At 39.6% G+C, this 20150-nt stretch overlaps 1 protein-coding gene across 5 annotated transcripts in view; it reads right to left on the bottom strand.

The window, feature by feature from the left end:
* Positions 1–20150, bottom strand: part of DPH6 (diphthamine biosynthesis 6) — a 356254-nt gene that overhangs the window by 81086 nt on the left and 255018 nt on the right. For all 5 annotated transcript variants that reach the window (XM_065593241.1, XM_065593239.1, XM_065593240.1 and 2 more), the window contains one exon: positions 10258–10500. In XM_065593241.1, the coding sequence (XP_065449313.1) occupies positions 10258–10500 (243 nt within the window). The remainder of the gene's footprint in view (positions 1–10257; positions 10501–20150) is intronic.

Here is a 20150-nt window from a genome sequence, read left to right as displayed (position 1 = left end):
CTACTGGGTTAGCCAGAAACTGCCCTAGCACCCGAACACAGAAAATTATTATTAGTAATTATTTATATTACAGTAACTTGTAAAGTGTACTGCCTGCTTTACAGACATTCAGGAAGACACAGTCCCTGCCCCAAAGCATGTACAAGACGCATGAAAAGTGGGGGAACAGAGGAGAAGGGTTACAACATACAAAGTGATTGGGGTGATAACTCCAAATGGCTTGTTAGTTCCAATTATTTTTTTCGCCTTTGACTATTCATATTCTTACCCTTGTCTATATTCTATTTTAATTGCTTCTGCTATTATCTTTTGTTTTATCTTGACTTTAACCCTTGCCTACCTCTCAACTATTTACTTCCACCATAATCACCATGTAATAACAATCCATATGACTTGCTGACCCAATGTTTCCGGCTTGGTCCCTGTGCTGGTGGCATGGGCAGGTAAAAAAAACTTTTTTGCCCCACAAGCTTCTCCTGTGCCTCACTGCTGGTGCAGTATCTTCCTGGGGACTGGGCTTTTAAAAGGGTTGCCTTTCTGAAGAAATAAGAACTGGTGCTGACTCTGACGTCCTCTGTCTAGCTTTTCAAAAAATTCTCAGTGAAACCTTGTTTGCAAAGAAACTCAGATTCTCACAATGTCAAAGCAGCAAGGGAAGCTTTTCAGTTACCACCATGCAACACTCAATACTTCTACAGGCATTTTGTGATAACTAAACATTTATATGTCTGTAACACATTTCAGCCAGAAGGATCCCAAAGTGTTCAACACTGCATAGGTAAGGAATCACTCACCAACACTGAAATGTTGCCATAATCAGTGTTGAACACAGTGGCTGCTGAGCAGCACCCAGCTATGATACACAAAAGCTCACAGCAGAAAATGGAAATTCCTGTTGCCATCTGAATCACAAGTGAAATTGGCCTAGATACTGGGGTTAGCTTCCCTATTCTTACAAAAAATACCCTTTTGATCTTTAATAACCACAGATGGTCAGGATCTTAGCGTTCTGGTTCATCTGAAAGACAACACCTCCAGCAGTACTGTCATCTGCTAACACCATCCTGGGGCATTGGTTCAGTACTGAATCACAGGGAAGAGTGTGTGATGAGCCACTATGGAATTCATCCAGTATCTGTGCTTTCCTTGGAAGTCTAATAAACGTACTGCCCAGGCCTATCACAACTTAAATTATAAAATCTGGTAAGATTACAGACAGAAGCTATATAATTGCAGGAAATTGATGGTACCCTGCATGAATGTTCTTAAATAATCTTTTACCATCACCTCCTGTTCATAATTCAGTATTTCTGATGTTATCTTGCCTTTGGATCAAATGGAACAACAGATCTTTATTTACTAAAATAGACAAAAACAAACAAAGCTGAGTTGGAAGTTATACAAGAATATTATTGATAGGTAGTGCACTTTCTAAAACAATTCAAAATCTTAGAAATTAGATGTCTTTCAAAACCCAGTAAATTTCCACACATAGTTCAGAAGCCCAATTTATGAATTTACTTTGGGATTGACACATTTTTAAAAAACAAGAGAAATGAATTTTCTAAGAACATTATGCAATATATTTCATAACAGCAGTGACTTGGTTCTTAACCTGTTTTCCTCCATTTGAAGTTAAACTATTGCATGAATAGAATGAGGTGAGAATCTTTTACCAGGTATTAGGGGTTTTCTTCCCCTTTCACATTCCTTCAGTCTCGTTTTGAGGTAATGATCAAGTGATCTCTCTCCTGCCATACATCTCCATCCTCTGACAAACAGAGGCTAGGGACACCATTCCTTACCCATCCTGGCTAATAGCTATTAAGGGACTTAACCTCCATGAATTTATCTAGTTCTCTTTTAAACCCTGTTATAATCCTAGCCTTCACAACCTCCTCTGGCAAGGAGTTCCACAGGTTGACTGTGTGCTGTGTGAAGAACTACTTCCTTTTATTCGTTTTAAACCTGCTGCCCATAATTTCATTTGGTGGCCCCTAGTTCTTATATTATGGGAACAAATAAATAACTTTTCCTTATTCACTTTCTCCACACCACTCATTATTTGATATACCTCTATCATATCCCCCCTTAGTCTCCTCTTTTCCAAGCTGAAAAGTCCTAGCCTCTTTAATCTCTCCTCATATGGGACTCATTCCAAACCCCTAATCATTTTAGTTGTCCTTCTCTGAACCTTTTCTAATGCCAGTATATCTTTTTTGAGATGAGGAGACCACATCTGTACGCAGTATTCAAGATGTGGGCATACCATGGATTTATATAAGGGCAATAAGGTATTCTCCGTCTTATTCTCTATCCCTTTTTAAATGATTCCTAACGTCCTGTTTGCTTTTTTGACTGCCGCTGCACACTGCGTGGACGTCTTCAGAGAACTATCCACAATGACTCCAAGATCTCTTTCTTGATTAATTGTAGCTAAATTAGCCCCCATCATATCATATGCATAGTTGGGGTTATTTTTTCCAATGTCCATTACTTTACATTGGTTTCTGTAAAGAGAAATCATTAAATTTCATTTGCCATTTTGTTGCCCAATCACTGAGTTTTGTGAGATCTTTTTGAAGTTCTTTACAGTCTGGTTTGGTCTTAACTATCTTGAGCAGTTCAGTATCGTCTGCAAACTTTGCCACCTCACTGTTTGCCCCTTTCTCCAGATCATTTATAAATAAGTTGAATAGGATTGGTCCTAGGACTGACCCTTGGGGAACACCATTAGTTACCCCTCTCCATTCTCAAAATTTACCATTTATTCCTCCTCTTTGTTCCCTGTCTTTTAACTGGTTCTCAAGCCATGAAAGGATCTTCCCTCTTATTCCATGACAACTTAATTTATGTAAGAAGCTTTGGTGACCTTGTCAAGGTTTTCTGGAAATCTAAGTACACTATGCCCACTGGATCCCCCTTGTCCACATGTTTGTTGACCCCTTTCAAAGAACTCTAATAGATTAGTAAAACATGATTTCCCTTTACAGAAACCATGTTGACTTTTGCCCAACAATTTATGTTCTTCTATGTGTCTGACTATTTTATTCTTTACTATTGTTTCAACTAATTTGCCCGGTACTGACATTAGATTTACCGGTCTATAATTGCCGGGATCACCTCTAGAACCCTTTTTAAATATTGGCGTTACATTAGCTATCTTCCAGTCATTGGGTACAGAAGCTGATTTAAAGGACAGGTTACAAACCATAGTTAATAGTTCCGCAATTTCACATTTGAGTTCTTTCAGAACTCTTGGGTGAACACCGTCTGGTCCCAGTGATGTTTATCAATTAATTAATAAGTTAAGTTTATCAATTAATTCCAAAACGTCCTCTAGTGACAATTCCTCAGATTTGTCACCTACAAAGGATGGCTCAGGCTTGGGAATCTCCCTAACATCCTCAGCAGTGAATATTGAAGCAAAGAATTCAGTTAGTTTCTCCGCAAAGACTTTATCGTCTTTAAGTGCTCCTTTTGTATCTCAATCGTCCAGGGGCCCCACTGGTTGTTTAGCAGGCTTCCTGCTTCTGATGTACTTAAAAAACATTTTGTTATTACCTTTTGAGATTCTGGCTAGCTGTTCTTCAAACTCCTTTTTGGCTTTTCTTATTACATTTTTACACTTAATTTGGCAGTGTTTATGCGCCTTTCTATTTACCTCACTAGAATTTGACTTCCACTTTTTAAAAGATGCCTTTTTATCTCTCACTGCTTCTTTTACATGGTTGTTACTGTGATTTTTAATTTGGGGTATATATTTCAGTTGGGCCTCTATTATGGTGTCTTTAAAAAATGTCCATGGAGCTTGCAGGGATTTCACTCTAATCACTGTACCTTTTAATTTCTGTTTAACTAACCTCCTCATTTTTGCATAGTTCCCCTTTCTGAAATTAAATGCCACAGTGTTGGGCTGTTGAGGGGTTCTTCCCACCACAGGAATGTTAATTGTTATTATATTATGGTCACTATTTCCAAGCTGTCCTGTTATAGTTACCTCTTGGACCAGATCCTGCGTTCCACTGAGGACTAAATTGAGAATTGTCTCTCCCCTCATGGGTTCCTGTACCAGCTGCTCCAAGAAGCAGTCATTTAAAGTATCAAGAAATTTTGTCTCTGCATTTCGTCCTGAGGTGACATGTACCCAGTCAATATGGGGATAACTGAAATCTCCCACTATTACTGAGTTCTTAATTTTGATATCCTCTTTAATCTCCCTTAGCATTTCATCATCACTATCACTGTCCTGGTCAGGTGGTCGATAATGTTCTCCCACTTTTCATGCATCTTGTACATTCTTTGGGGCAGGGACTGTGTCTTCCTGAATGTCTGTAAAGCAGGTAGTACACTTTTCAAGTTACTGTAATATAAATAATTATTAATAATAATTTTGTGTGTTCAGGTGCTAGGGCAGTTTCTGGCTAACCCAGTAGTTAACGTTTAGAGCTTCTCCCTTTTTAATGTTTAATTTTTACTTTTTTTAAGTTTATAGCATAACGTTTCTAAAACTTCCTGTAGATTGAACTGACAGTTTTCAGGATTAAGTATTCCCCCCGCCCCCCCCGCGCGCATGACCTGTACTGTCCTTCAGATATATTTTGTACCCCGGAATGATTGTGTCCCATTCATTGTCCCCACTCCACCAGGTTTCTGTGATGTCTATTATATCAATATCCTCCTTTAACACGAGGCACTCTAGTTCACCCATCTTATTATTTAGACTTCTAGCATTTGTGTACAAGCACTTTAAAAACTTGTCACTGTTTATTTGTCTGCTCTTTTCTGATGTGTCAGATTCTTTTTTATGTGAATGTTTCTCATCTGATCTGGCCCATACTTTATCCTCTTCCATCCTCTCCTCCTGACAAAAACCTAGAGAATCTCTAATAATAGACTCTCCTCTAAGAGAAGTCTCTGTCTGATCCACGTGCTCCTCTGCAGCAATCAGCTTTCACACATCTCTTAGTTTAAAAGCTCTGCAACCTTTTTAATGTTAAGTGCCAGCAGTCTTGATCCACTTTGGTTTAGGTGGTGCCCATCTTTCCTGTATAGGTTCCCCCATCCCAAAAGTTTCCCCAGTTCCTAATAAATCTAAACCCCTCCTCTCTACACCATCGTCTCATCCACACATTGAGACTCTGAAGCTCTGCCCGCCTACCTGGCCCTGCTCGGAACTGGAAGCATTTCTGAGAATGCTACCATAGAAGTCCTGGATTTCAGTCTCTCTCCTAGCAGCCAGGACGTCTCTCCTACCCTTCCCTATGTCATTGTTACCTACATGTACCACGCCCACTGGCTCCTTCCCAGCACTACACATAAGTCTATCTAGATGCCTCAAGAGATCCGCAACCTTCGCACCAGGCAGGCAAGTCACCATACGGTTCTCCCGGTCATCACAAACTCAGCTATCTATGTTTCTAATAATCGAATCTCCCATTACTAACACCTGCCTTTTCCTAATGACTGGAGTTCCCTCCCCCGGAGGGGTAACCTAAGTGTAAGAGGATACCCCAACATCATCTGGAAGGAGGGTCCCAACTCTGGGAAGGTTTCCCTCTGCTCCCGTTAACTGCTCTCCTTCCCTGAGCCTTTCATCCTCCTTAACAGCACAGGGGCTGTCTGACCAGAGGTGGGACAAATCTACAGTGTCCCGGAAAGCCTCATCAACATACTTCTCTGCCTCCCTTAGCTCCTCCAATTCCTCCACCCTGGCCTCCAAAGCCCATACGCGGTCTCTGAAGGCCAGGAGCTCCTTGCACCGAATGCACACATATGCCACCCGCCCACAGGGCAGGTAATCTTACATGCTACACTGGTCAAAGAAAAATAGAAAGGAAATCAGTGGATTGGTGCTGATATACTAGCCTTGACTAACACATCTTTTACTTACTGCTTCTGGTGAAGCCATGCAATGTTTCTAATTGTTGCTGCTCAGTACGATGAGAGAAAAGGTATATATGACAAACAGCAATTGACACCTGAAATAAGGAAAAAAACTAATATTTTTAGTTTAGTTTAGTTTAGTAATATTAGTAGAATGAAATTTAGTAAAATGAAATTGCTTTAACTGAAATGTATTATTATTTATTTGTATTGCAGTAGTGCCCAGAAGATCCTACAGGTCCCATTATGCTAGCCACTTCACAAATACATAGTAACAGTCAGCCCTTGCCCTGAAGAATTTACAATTTAAACAGATTACGTATACAGACAAAGGGCACAGAGAAGTAATGTGGCTTGCTAAAAGGTAATTTAGCCAGAAAATAGACGAGCCAGGAAGAGAAGAAAGGTCTCTTAGCTCTCAGACTAGTTCCATGTTCATTATATCATGCTGTCTCTGCATGACAATAGTTCTTTAATATTTTGATACATGTTTGAAAGTGGGTATCAGTGAAGTAATTTGGACAGTCGGAAACCATCTTCATTTTTTCAAGACAGGTAACAATGCCTAATGAATAGTGCTCATTTCTATCACTGAGGATAGTGATAAGAAAGGGACTAAACAGAACTATGGGTCTGATCCTGTGGCCCTGATTCAGACTAAGCTCCGATCGACTTCATGTTCATGCTCTACATTATCATCTTCCTAGAAGTATATTGTTTTTGTGTATATAAACACAAATAGATGCTCACCCACACACTTCTCCATGGTCCCTTCCTTTGGACTGAATTCACTTCTGTCCTACACAATTTATGTATTATATTTTGTACTCTTCTATATTATTGACATCAAATATATAGAATTATTCAACTGAAGTTTTAGAAAAATGTTATTTATGCAGGAGAAATTCATCTCACATCTTTATGATACCCTACTAATAATTTTTTGGTGTTCCATAAATAATCCTTGGCAGTTGAGAAGTATGATATATATTATTTAGGAACAATGTTAAATACAAATACCTCAGTAATCACACTACACTGTCATTTCTCTGTTAAATTCAGAACATTCAACAATCAAACACAAGTCTGAAAGCCCTTTAAAAATTTAATTAAATCTGTGGTTTATAATGTCTGGTCTGGAAGAAATGAGCTCGAACTGAATAATTTTATTTGCACAGTTACACACAGTCTGTTTTTCATGGAATGACTGAAACTGAATAATTCCAATCTATACATTGTTTGCTCTTATTAGGTAACCCGTAGGTTGCTATTCATTCATGCCTATCTTTGGCCAATGCTTGAAACGAAGAAAACTCTTTCGAATAACAGGCTGGCTGTTTTATTTGGCTAGAATAGAACATTATTTCATGCTATAATGACCCAGGGCTGTAGTATTGGGACATCAGCAAAGAAAGGGAACACACAATAAAAGAAGAGAGAAAATCCTCTCTCTTTAATGCACACACCTTTCAGTGTGCAGCCACAGTGCCTTGTCTGCTCACAGAAAAGTAATACTAAGGCTTTCTTCAGTTTGGGTCAAAGGGATTTGTTAAGTAAGTGCCAGATCCCGGAAGCCTGGAGGTCTCCTGGCTTCTTTGCCTCCACAGATTAGGAGAAGGAGAAGTACAGCTCTCTAGTTTCCCCAAGGCCTTCAAGCCTCCTGGCTCTATTCCTCCCTGGTCAGAGGAGAGAGAGAACACTCAATTCTCCATAAGAATGCCTAATCTATTATTTCCCCTTCCACACAAACCTTGATGGATCAAGGTGAGACTCTTCTGTTTCCAGCTGACAGGCCAGGCAGCTTCTCAGAGAAAAACAGGCCTCCCTTTGATAGAAGGGAGTTACCTCTTTCCCTGCCTTAATGTGGGTTTTACATAAACCATCCCCCACCAGTAAAGGCTTCAACACACTAAAAAAACACAGCATCCACACCTCTCTTTCCCGAGCATGATTATAGAGGAAGTGGTAGGAAACTGGTTATAGCAACATTTAACTTCCACTGATATTTTTAAGAACCGTCCAACCCATCTTCAGGCCAAGCCAAGGCACAGAACTGTTGCAATGATGGACAATCTCCCAGGATGACTAACAACACTGAAAAATGTGATGCTTTTTAATCTTTCCTCTGTTTTTGACACTGCCACTCATGAAGGATTGACCTTCTTATGGGACCTGAGAGGAGTTTATGAAGTGGCTCCAAATTGGCCTAACAAATCCCACAGAGTGCTATTGGGGAGCTAATCCTTCTCCCCAAAAGCTCTTATATATGGAGTCCTGCAAGGCTCATACCTGTCACTGCTCTAATTTAAATTCTCTTGAGACAATCATGAGCTGACCTGGGCTATGATACCAGCAATATCCTGATGACATGCAGTTCTATATATATGCATTTTTCACCTTGCCCAGACAGCCCTATCTCCCAGCAATTTCAGTACATGGAGGAAATATGAGAGTGGATGAAGAATGGCTGGGTCACATTGTACCCAGTAAAGACTTAAAACAGACTAGGAGGAAAAGTGAAGCGATTCCAAGAATTGGCAACCACCACCAATTTGCCTTCAAATGAGGGCACACACTTCCCATAGACAAAATGGTGTCTATGGCCATGTTGCACTCATCAATGCCCTTGACAAATAGCTAGACACACCAAAAGCACCTTCCTCCAGTTGTCAGCTAACATGAAAAATTTGACTCTTCTCTCCCTGACAATTGTGGTCCTGGAATGGGACTGCATAAGATGTTTGTGAAATTGTCCCATCTGGTGTATCATGAGATTATCCATCTCCTCAATGATTCCAGCTGAAGAGAGCATATTACACTGGTGCTCTGGAATCAGCACTGGATTTCCATTCACTAATAGTTCCACTTAGAGGTTATGCTATTAATCTATAAAACCCTTAAGTAGAAGCATATTATCTTAAGGACCATGTTACCTTAAGGAAATGCCATGGCAGCTGCAATCCTCTGACATAAATATGATTAACAAGTATAAATTCTAAGAAGAAAGAGATAGGGCACATTCTCCACAGGAAACAGGAAGAGTCTAAGGGCTTGTCTACACAAAATATTTGTTATGGAATAATTTTTCTGGAATAGCTATTTTGATAAATTTCCAAGTGTAGATAAGCCATAAATTGACTTATTTAGATCATGCTGTAATGACTCACCTTTTTGCCAGTGCATGCCCCCCAGAAAGGACTGGAGCAGATGAAAAAAATCTGACATTATGCCCCAAAAAAAGAAGCTACAGAAAGTGCAACATGCACAAATACTACAGTTGAATTAAGAAACTGAGATCCAAGGTTGGTAGAGCTAAATGAGTAGTAGGTGAAGGCCAGGAACTCTAGAGAGGCAGCACACTCATTCTCAGAGAAATGGAAGGCATTATTCATTAGAGTTCCCTTCCAATAAATGAAGGAGAAATGTGATGGTCTTTGAGTAAAATTGTGTGCATCCCTCCTCATTCAAAGAGAGGGCTGCACTGATGCAGAGGCGCTGAAAGTGGAGGGGGCAGAAATAAGGGGAAAGGAAGGTTACTGAGTAGAGTTCAGAAGGTTCCTTGAATATTTGTATTACACATGAACTCAACTTCAAAACAGTTTCTTCTGCTCTAGCTATCTGTTCCCCTTAGAAGTCAGAACATGTTGAGTCACTTATGGTAATTATGTACTAATTATCTCAAGTTTATCTACCTGTAAAATGGACACTATGCAGAAGTGTAGTGACCATTCATTATTTAATGCCTGTAAAGTTCTTTGAGATCATTCAAGAAAAAAATGGAACAGGAATATAAAGTATTATTATTGCATCATAAGAAATCATTGTGCAAATTATTATATTGTCAGAGAGGATATGAGTCACTAATAACCATGCAAACTTGCTCAGGAAAGAATTTGGCCTTATGTGTTCAGGTGAAAAATAAGCAGTAAAAGCTAATGAATTCCATTTACATGAAAATATCGCTTATAATAAACACGGAAACAAGAAAACCAGCAGAATAATTCAAAAAACATTCAGAGAAACTGCCCAACACCTTTACAGAAGATACACAGGCAGAACTATTTCAAATTGAATATTGTTCAAATTTTTTCAGGAGGGATTGGCTGTTCGTAAACAATTTTTTAACTTATTGCTTTGGGGAATTAAGACGAAGTTAGTGATGACTATAACTTTCTATTAAGCAATTTTCCTTCTCAATTGTACACAGCCACTTATGAGCCAGAACATAACAGCTCAAACCTTATTAAATCAGTTTTACTTGAACCCTTCTGAAATGCACTGAGAAAATTCTGATATTACTGCAAGACTCAGAAAAACCTTTTTATAAATTGACTTTTTTTTTTAAACTAGAAAGAAGAAAATGGATCTTACCTTTTTAAGTTCGCTTAATTTCTTTTGCCATATAGCGCGAGCGACAGGAATGTACTTGCTGTCAGTTACATAACAATTTGCCATAAGGATGTGGTGGAGTTCAACGTTGTGGCTCATAGCTTTAAGGACTTTCTCGACATGGCTTAGGGAAACTGTAGCCTCCGTTTGTATGCCACCACCTACAAGCTGCATGGTACAAGGTACTAATGCAATCTGCCCAGCACAGTATAGAACTTCTCCAATCTAGAAGAGAATAAGAAAAAAAAACAAGTTTGAATTTTTCTTTCCTTTTTATAAGCATTCTCTTTCAGCACTTGCTGTTCTCTGTCATCGAAGAAGCACCTCTGACTTTGCCACAAATGGAGCAAGTATGCCAACCTAAAGGTCATTTTCGACAGGGATTTAGTTACACTATAAAAGTATCACAGTGTAATAAACTTTAGCCACAGAGTTAATACATGGGTGGTCAAATGTGCATAATCTTCAAAAGAATCAGCCATGAACTGATGAAATAAGTCTAGAAATATGTAAATTTAACCTTTCACAATGTCACAATATTTCTCTGCAATCACTGAAAGGGTTTGTGTCAAGTTAAAAATAAGTTGTTTACAGCCTGACAACTCAGGTATGTAGAAAAATGGATCATTTTACTTCTACAATTTATGGACAACAATATTTTTCATTATTTTAAGGCAATCATATCAAGGTAACCATTCCCTACAGTGTATTAACCTAACAGCTCTGTTTGACGTTAAATTTTGCTATTGTTTCTACAACATGCCAATCCCCAAATATGCTGAATGGTTGGCTGCTTCTGCTTTCTCCAAGTATATTTGCACAATCTACAAAGTTTCCAGGAGGTTAAACAGGTGGAGTTGTGGCCTACTGTATGTTATGGGTTTTTTTTACATATATGCATGACGACTCTGGTTTGCTGCTGCTTACATTTTTTTATTTTATTTTTATTTCTTTAGATGTATACAAACACTACAAAGGCAACTATCCATAATACTCTTGGTGCCCTTGACATAACTTAAGTATCATTAAAAATAATACCCAGCTAACGGGCAGTTGTACAATTCATGATAAGCCACCACCAAGGAACAGGACACTGATGATTGCTGAAGAAGAATCTTTCTGGGACCTAGGGTGTTGGGTTTACCTTCCAGAAATCTAACTAGAATGCCTGTTTGCTTCAAGAGCTAATTGGTTGCCAGATATACTGCTCAGACACGGTAGCTGAACAACGTATGTTATTTTGCAACTAAAGCGTAGCTAGTTTGGGCTGCTTTTCACAAGCTTATCAGGCAAGACCTACTGGGCAAGACTCTCAAGACCTACATTCTCACCACAGCTAACAGAGAAACATTGGTTCCAACTGTTCAGATATCTTCAGGACTTATGAATTTAATGTAAACATCAAGATCCTTCATTTCCCTTTTCTTTATTTCTCTAAGGAGTCTATACAATTTCTGAGCAGTGAATGTTACTCCACATGACACAAAAACTAAGTACAGAAGTTGGATGTATAGTGGGTGTAAGCAGCTTTGAAACCAGCACAGGAAACATATTGCTGTAAGTAGAGAGAGTTGGGGGAAAGCTCTGCTTCACTATGTAAAATGGATTGTGTAAGAATTCTTTATGAGAAATTTTGCAGAACTTTTTGTATAAACTGTATAAATTCCTCAGAATTAAGGCTAAGTAATAAAGAAATCTGTGTCCTGGAAGACATGGCAATCAAACCATGTGACAGACCCATATGCAACTCCAAATCTGTCCTCATAACTGTCTGTGTCTCACAAAAGACTCACACATGTAACTATTGGAAGAGTGTCTTACACAATTTGGCATACAAATTCTATGATTAGCAGCTGAAGAGGGGGAGGAGGCACAGAGGAAGCATAATAGACTAGCTGACACCCATCAAATGATCTTTTAAAACTGTATAAGATGTCTAAAATATTGTTTTGATAATGCTATATATAACCCCGAATTTTGAAAAAAGAAATGCAAGCAATATTTTGGTTAAAAAGAACAAATGGTTTTTTTTTTTAAGGCTCTTCTATTTTAAAATATGTGCCACTGAACAAGGGAGTCCAGCCAGCTATCAAGAGGCATACTGACAAGATAGGAAGCAAATCCAGGAAGATATGATTCAGAGAGGCACAGGTTTATTTTTGAAAAAGAGGCCTTTGTTCTCACCTCCGCTAAATTAAATCTTTGGATAAGACAAAGCCTCCAGTGCAGGTAATTTGTAATCTTCTATAGAGAAATCTCCCCAGCACCACTTCTCCTTCCCCTGTTAGGCCCCTGGCTTTACATGCATCACCCATGTTAATTACTAGATAGACAGAAGAGCTGTTCAACCAGTTCATTTCCTCTATTCTTGAACAGATTGTTTGAGACATAATATGAATACTAATTAATGATAAAATATCTGTCAGTGTTTTGAAATATGCACTAAGACAGCATTTTCTTAAAGTCTCCTGGATAGTTCCAATACAATTAGCCCTGCTGGTCATAAGCAGGGTCAAAACAAAACTCTGAAAGATTTGAGCAAAACTGGCAATACTTTTGGCTCAAATTCAGTGGGAATTGTGCAGAGATTTAAAAACAACAACAACAACAAAAAACCCCAACAACCTTTTTTTACCCCTCTGGTCTTAACATACTTGTTTGCATCTTAAGACATAATTAATGGAAAAACTGTATTCCCAAGATGCCACCATGTTATAAAAAGGTGAGTGCCAGTGGTGGGAAGAAAGAGAAGCAATCAAAACAAGGTCACAGATTATTAGCAACTATTTTGCAGAGGGACATAGCTTAAGTTAAAAGGGGAAGGGGAAGCACATCCCTCTCCTCCTCTTTCCCAATGGTTTGATCATGGCATACAGCTATCAATAAACAAATAATCAACAAGGGCAAAGCAGCAAATAACAAAGTGTTTTAGCAGGTTTCAGAGGGCTGTCTGTACAGTGTTTTAAATACCATACAGAAAGGGGATAGCAAAGTAAAAACCCATCTAAAGACTCCATACTATCTCATTTGCAGTATTGAAATCATACAACAGGAGATGTCACAATGTATGATGGCAATCCTTGTGTTGTGAAAGTGCTGGGCAAAACCTTGCTAAAGCTTTGCAACAGTTTCTTTGGAACCTCTAAGACAACAATGGACAATTTAACAGACTACAGTTTCACAGAATATCGAGTCCAGAGAACCAACATTATCAATGGAAACAGAAGTGCAATATAATTGTTATGCATTCACACACCAATGTCATCATTCCATTTGCACTGTGAATTTTATTTCCATTGTAGCCCATTAAAATATTTCCTACATTAAAATTCCATTAAAGATCTGATAAACCAGCAAATGAAAGCACTCTCTGACTTAAGGCTTGTCCTTCTGGGCCAGATTCCGATCTCAGTTACACCAATCTACATCCAGAGTAACTCCACAGGAGTCAATGGAATAAATTTGGATTTAGATTGTCGTAAATGATTCTACAGATCCTTGCACCTTGTGTGTCACTTTACACCTGTGCAAAGTGCAAAAGTGGGTCTAATAAACTATCAATCTATGTTCATTTTGCGTAGGTGTAAACGACTACACAAAGTGCAAGGCAAAGGAGAAACAGGCCCCCAAAGTCTTTAGTTCTCCCTGTTATAGCTAGGAATGCCAACCTTTCAGTGGGTGAATTCTCTTATATATTCTAGCTGTGCTGCAACATCTAAGCACAATACAAGGCCAGATCATGGCACGTTCTGCGTGCTGGAGCAAAGGAGGTGTAAGGTACCCTCTTACTTCCAGTTGCTGCCTACCCCTAACACTGCTCTCACTGGGAGAGGGAAAGTAGACTGCAGAGCCGAAATGTAACCCTCTTCTTTCTCCCCCCATCAAAATAAGGTGAGCAGGAAGGAATGGCTGGGGTCTTGGTTCTGCCTCTCCAACATGCCAGGCAGCGTAGCTGGTGTATGCTGTGCCAGGTATAGATCCGGTACAGTGTGCTCTCACCACAGAGAAGCTCACAAATTGAGAGTGTCAAATTCCCCAGTGGGCTACTTCTGAAGAACCACAACAATGCACTGCTCCTTACTCTGGCTCATGGCAAATCTATGGGTGAGTCCACAAAGGGTGAGATATACACAGACAAAAATCTTTGTCACTTTAATTCAAACACAATATAATTGTACCTCCTTTATTTATTATTTCATAACAAATAGCTCATGTGTATAAAATTGAAGATTCCACTTAATAAAACAGGTGAGCGAATAAGCCACAATGCATTATTTCACGAATTCAAATTTTGAGCAGGGCATGCCAACTTTTAGCTGAAGTTAAGACTCCTTTTCCACTAGCACAGACTCTAAATCAGTGCAATTAAGACCACTTTGTAATTTACACTCATTGTCTAATAAACTGTTACCAGTAACACGTTCAGAAGTGACCTATATTACACAGGCCTCCAAGCACTAAATAAAACTTCCACAGTTCTGTTCCAGTAAGTCCTGAGCCAAACGTAAAACAATGGATTGTTTGAAGACTGTCTTTCTTTGGGTTGTTCCAAAAGTCCTGCTTAGAATACCTTCCTTAGAATACCTTCACTGGCTAATCCTAATAATGGCACTAGCATTGGAATACATTCTTTTTCTATGCTTGCAAAGGAATTGGAATAGGAGAAGAGAGTTAAAGGAAAATAACTGAGGGGAGTTCCTAAGAAAGAAAGAAAGATTTGAAATCATGCTAAATCTTGGTAGTATTTTGTTCCATGTTCTGTCCCATGTAAATTGTTTATATAACTTCCAAGTACACTGTAATATATGTTTGTTTATATACGTATTTTAAATTCCCAGTGAACATGTTTGATCATATTCACAAAAGCTGGAAGTTTTTTAAACAGACAATATTATAGGCACAATTGCAAACTATCCTGATAAAAAAGGAAAGATAGAAAAAATAGCAGCTCTATCAGGAGCTGTTTAATGACTTGAAAATAAAAAAGAAATCCTACAAAAAGTGTAAACACGGACATATGCTAAGGAGGAATACAAAAGAGTGGCACAAGCATATAGGGACAAAATCAGAAAGGCCAAGACACAAAATGAGTTACACCCAGCAAGGGACATAAAAGGGAAAAAGAAGAGGTTCTATTAATGCATTAGGAGCCAGAGAGAGAGAGAAGAACTACACTTTCCTTCACTAAGGAGGGAGGGAGAGCTAATAACTGATGACATCAAGAAGGCTGAGTTTAATACTTATCTTGCATCAGTCTCTACTAAAAAGGTTAATGGTGATCAAATACTCAACACAATTAATATTGACAACAAAGGGAAGAAACACAAGCCAAAATAGGGAAAGAACAGGTTAAAGAATATTTAGATAAGTAAGTCAGTAGGGCCTGATGAAATTTATCCTAGGGCACTTAAGGCACTAGCTGAAGCAATCTCAGAACCATTATCAATTATCTTCGAGAACTCATGGAGGACAGACGAGGTCCCAGAGGACTGGATACGGGCAAACACGGTACCTATCTTTAAAAAGAGGAATAAAGAGGATCCAGGGAATTAAACCAGTCAGCCTGACTTTAATAATTTGTTCCAGTGTCTTTCCAGGTATCAAACAATTAATTTGTAAGCACTTTGAGAATAACAGGGTGATACATAATAGCCAACATGGATTTAGCAAGAACAAATCATGCCAAACCAACCCAATTTTCTTCCAAAATGGGGAATGTTATATGTAAGACATGGGAAGTAACAGTCCTGCTCTATTTGGCACTGGTGAGACCTCTGCTGTGTCTAATTCTGGGGAGCCACACTTTAAGAAAGATGTGGATAAACCGGAGGGAGTCCAGAGAAGAGCAAAACTGATAAAAGGTTTAGAAAACCAGACCGATGAGGAAATGTTATAAAATCTGGGAATATTTAATCTTCAGGAAAGAAGACTGAGGAGGGACCTTATAACAGTCTTAAAAGAGCTCAATCTGTTTATCTTAACAAAGAGGAGGTTAAGGGGTGATTTGATTACAGTATGTAAGTATATACATGGGGAACAAATATTTAATAATGGATTCTTCAATCTAGCAGTGAAATTGGCTGGAAATTGAAGCTAGACAAACTCAGAGTGGAAACAGGGTGTAATTTTTTAACTGGGAGAACAACTTACCAAGAGCAATCTTAAATAAAGATTGGATGTTTTTCTAAAAGAAATGCCCTAGGAATTATTTTGGGGAAGCTCTATATGGCCTATGTTAAACAGGAAGTCAGACTAGATGATCACAATAGTGCCTTCTGGCCTTGGAATCTATGAATATGTTAAGGGCTGTTATAAAGAGGATAGTGATCAATTGTTTTCCATGTCCACTGAAGGTAGGACAAGAAGTAATGGACTTAATCCGCAGCAATGGAGATTTAAAAGGTTAGATATTAGGGAAAACTTTCTAACAATAAGGGTAGCTAAGTTCTGGAATAGGCTTCCAAGGGAGATGGTAGAATCACTATCATCAGAGATTTTAAAGCACAGGTTAGACACACCCCTTTAGAGATGGTCTTGGTTTACTTGGTCCTGCCTCAGTGCTGGGGGCTGGACTTGATGATCTCTTGAGATCCCTTTCAGCTTTATATTTCTATCATTCTGCGAACTTAAACATAATAAAAATTACACATCCAGAAACTATTTTAGAAAATGAAGTGCTAATGGGGCTAACTGGGTGCCACTAATGTAGCTGATGCTGGGGGAACACCTTCTTAGCAGGAATAATTGAGAGTGTTATTTAGAATAGAACAATTAAACATTTGGACAAATATAACCCATTAAGGTCAAATCAAGCTTATTTCTAAAGGGAAATCATGCTTTCCATGCCTCAGGCTCCACCACACATCATGTGGCTGGTTCAGTTAACCTTAAGATCAAAGACGTAAGATAAGGCAGGAAACTAATAATTTTATTTACATTGTCTTCAGTTTAGCTATCTTTGCTATAATGAAATACTGGCTAATTACCTTATGTGAATGAATGCAACTAGTTTACCTGTATATGCATAAGAAATAGAGGATAAGCTTCAAAGCAATGGTCCACAGACAATCTGCACTGCCTATTCTTCCTCAGGGGAAAGTCCTGCTTTGTTAAGAGCCTTGTCATCTTATTAGAGAGATATAAAGGAAAGCCCTGAACCTGATCCTGCCATGTCGAGTCTGCTTAAACTTTGAACAGGGGAAGTGTAAGTAGTAAGATGGAGATCTTTAAAATAATGACTTGGAATAACCTGGAAAATGCTTTAAAAGACTCACAGACTTTACATCTAAACTGCCTTTGGATTCTGACCTGTTGGGATGATTCAAGAGAGACTTTTACAAGTGAGCAGTTTATACATCTCTGCTATGAAACTTATCTAAGGACTCTACACATTTGTATGTATATTGATCTTTTAACCATTTTTAACTCTCCTCTTTCTTTTTCCTTTTATTATTAAGCCTTTAGTTTTAGTTACTAAAGGATTGGGATCAGTGTGATTATTGGGTAAGATCTGAGAGTCATATTGACGTGGGGATAAGTGTCCACTCCTTTGAGATTGGTGAACCTCACATATGGTGAATCAGGTTTTCAGTACCCCTCACTATATTAGACTTGGCTGTCTAGATGGGAATCAAGGGCTGGAATGCTTACACGGGATTGTACTTGGCTTCTAGTTAACCATTGTGGTGTTACAGAAGCTGTTTTGTTACTGGCTTGGTGAATCTAATTACAGAATGAATCACCAGTTTTGGGAATTGCCTGCCCTATTCCTTGCAGTCTGTCTTGAGCGTAGCATTTTCAGTGTGACCCATCCAGGCCCCTGGTCAGTGTTCCAGCCACACCTGTATCCCACAAATCAGTTCAGAGTGAGATTAGTACATAGCCTGCTCACCGAAGAGGCCCAGAAGTGGGTTTCCCCTCTCCTCTCCTTTGTACACGGAAAGGTGGGCACCTTTGATGACCCTAATCAAGAACAGACTACAGAAGCTGCTCTCCATGCCCCCCCCCCACCCAATCAGGGTCCCAGGTGTGCAGCCAAACATGCAGTCGATTCAATGGTCTGGCTGCAGACACCCATTGGAATGAGGCCATGCAGTGACTCCACTTCAGGTAGAAGCTCAATGATTCTATCAAAGATGTAACTGCCTGGGTAGAACATCCATCTAGCCTAGGAGCTTTAATTCAACTTTGCATTAGGACTCATGATCAGCCAATGGAGCAAGCTCAAGAAAAAACAGCACATTGCATGATCCCAGCCGGCCAGAACTCTTCTGTCTTCTGTGGTTCCAGTTGTCCGACCAGACCCTGAACTTATGCAGTTGATCCAGCCCAGTCCCACCTTTCTGCGGACAAAAAGAACCATTGACAGGCATTGGGGTTGTGTCCATATTGAGAGATGCCTGGGAACACGGTAGCAGGGTGCCGGGCCAAGGCCTGGCCCAGCCCTGGGTCAGGAAATGCCAGAGCCCAGCCCCATTATTGGGGGGCTAAGGTTGGGTTGGGTTGGTGCTTTACTCCTCCCCACAGCGAATCATGCTGCCACCTATCCAGCCAAATCTTGGTAACCCCTAACCACCGCATTACCCAACTCCATCTCCCTTTTTGACTCCAGCAGTCTACCGTGCTCAACTTCCACTTACAAGGTGTTTGTTAAGGGGCATTGAATTCCCATCCTCCACAAGGACTTCCCTGAGCTTCAGGCCCCATCACACATCAGACAGTCCCCTTGGAGGTCATTACTTTGGCAATCTTGTAGTTTTGGGTCATATGCACTCTGCATTTGCTACTCATCGTTGGTGTCCCCTGGATCATCACTCAGGAGCAGTGAATCAGGTGGTGCTCTCAATCTATACTCTTCTGCTCCCTGTGGTGCCGACAAGTTTGCCTTCCCAGCTCCAGCAAACAGCCGTTTGCATTCTGTGGCACATTCCAGCCACTGAAGGACCCAGAATCACAATCTGAAGATTTTTCAGTAGTGTCTGGAATTCCTGTCAAGTACCGAGAATATGCCAAGGTATTCGACAAACAGAAGGTGAACACTCTACCTCCTCACAGCAGTTACAATTGCCCAATAGATGTTCAACCGAGAATGGAGATTCCTTTCGGACACATTTATGCCCTCGCTAAACCTGAGTTGCATGCCTCTGGGAGTATGTCAAGGGAAATCTTGACTCCCCCAGCATGAGCACTATCTTCTTTGTGGCAAGAAGGATGCATCCGTCTGTCCTTGCATTGATTATCAAGCCCTAAATAAGATCGCCATCCACAATCCATACCCACTTCCTCTGATAATCAAACTCCTGGAAATAATCCATTTGGCTTGGGTCTTCACAATGCTAGACCTGCATGGAGCATACAACTTGGTCAGAATCTGGTAGGATATGAATGGAAGACAGCATTTCAGACCAGATATGGCAATTTCAAATATGGCCATGTTGTTTGGTCTGTGTAAAGCCCCTGCTACCTTCCAGCATTTCATGAATGACTATTTCAGAGAAAACCTCGAAAAATTCATGATCATCTACTTAGACAATATTCAAATTTTTTCAGAGAATCTAAAACTCCCTGACCACCAAGTGAGCACTGTTCTTGACTAGCTTTGCCAAAATCAACTTTATGTGAAAACTGAGAAATATGAGTTTGTTAAAGACACCATGCAGTTTCTGGGCTATTTTATCTCCCTGGCGAAACTCGCCATGGACCCTGCAACACTACAACGATCACCAAGTGGAAAGCGCCCTCAAATATATGCATGGTACACTAAATGGGGAGGGCTGTGAGTTACTACAGAGAATTCTTTTCCAGGTATCTGCCTCGTGAGTCTTGCTCACATGCTCAGGTTCTAACTGTTCACCATATTTGGGGTCAGGAAGGAA

The sequence above is a fragment of the Chrysemys picta genome, chromosome 4 (assembly GCF_011386835.1).
Source record: "Chrysemys picta bellii isolate R12L10 chromosome 4, ASM1138683v2, whole genome shotgun sequence".
Lineage (NCBI taxonomy): Eukaryota > Metazoa > Chordata > Testudines > Emydidae > Chrysemys > Chrysemys picta.
This window is presented reverse-complemented; position numbering and strand designations above follow the sequence as displayed.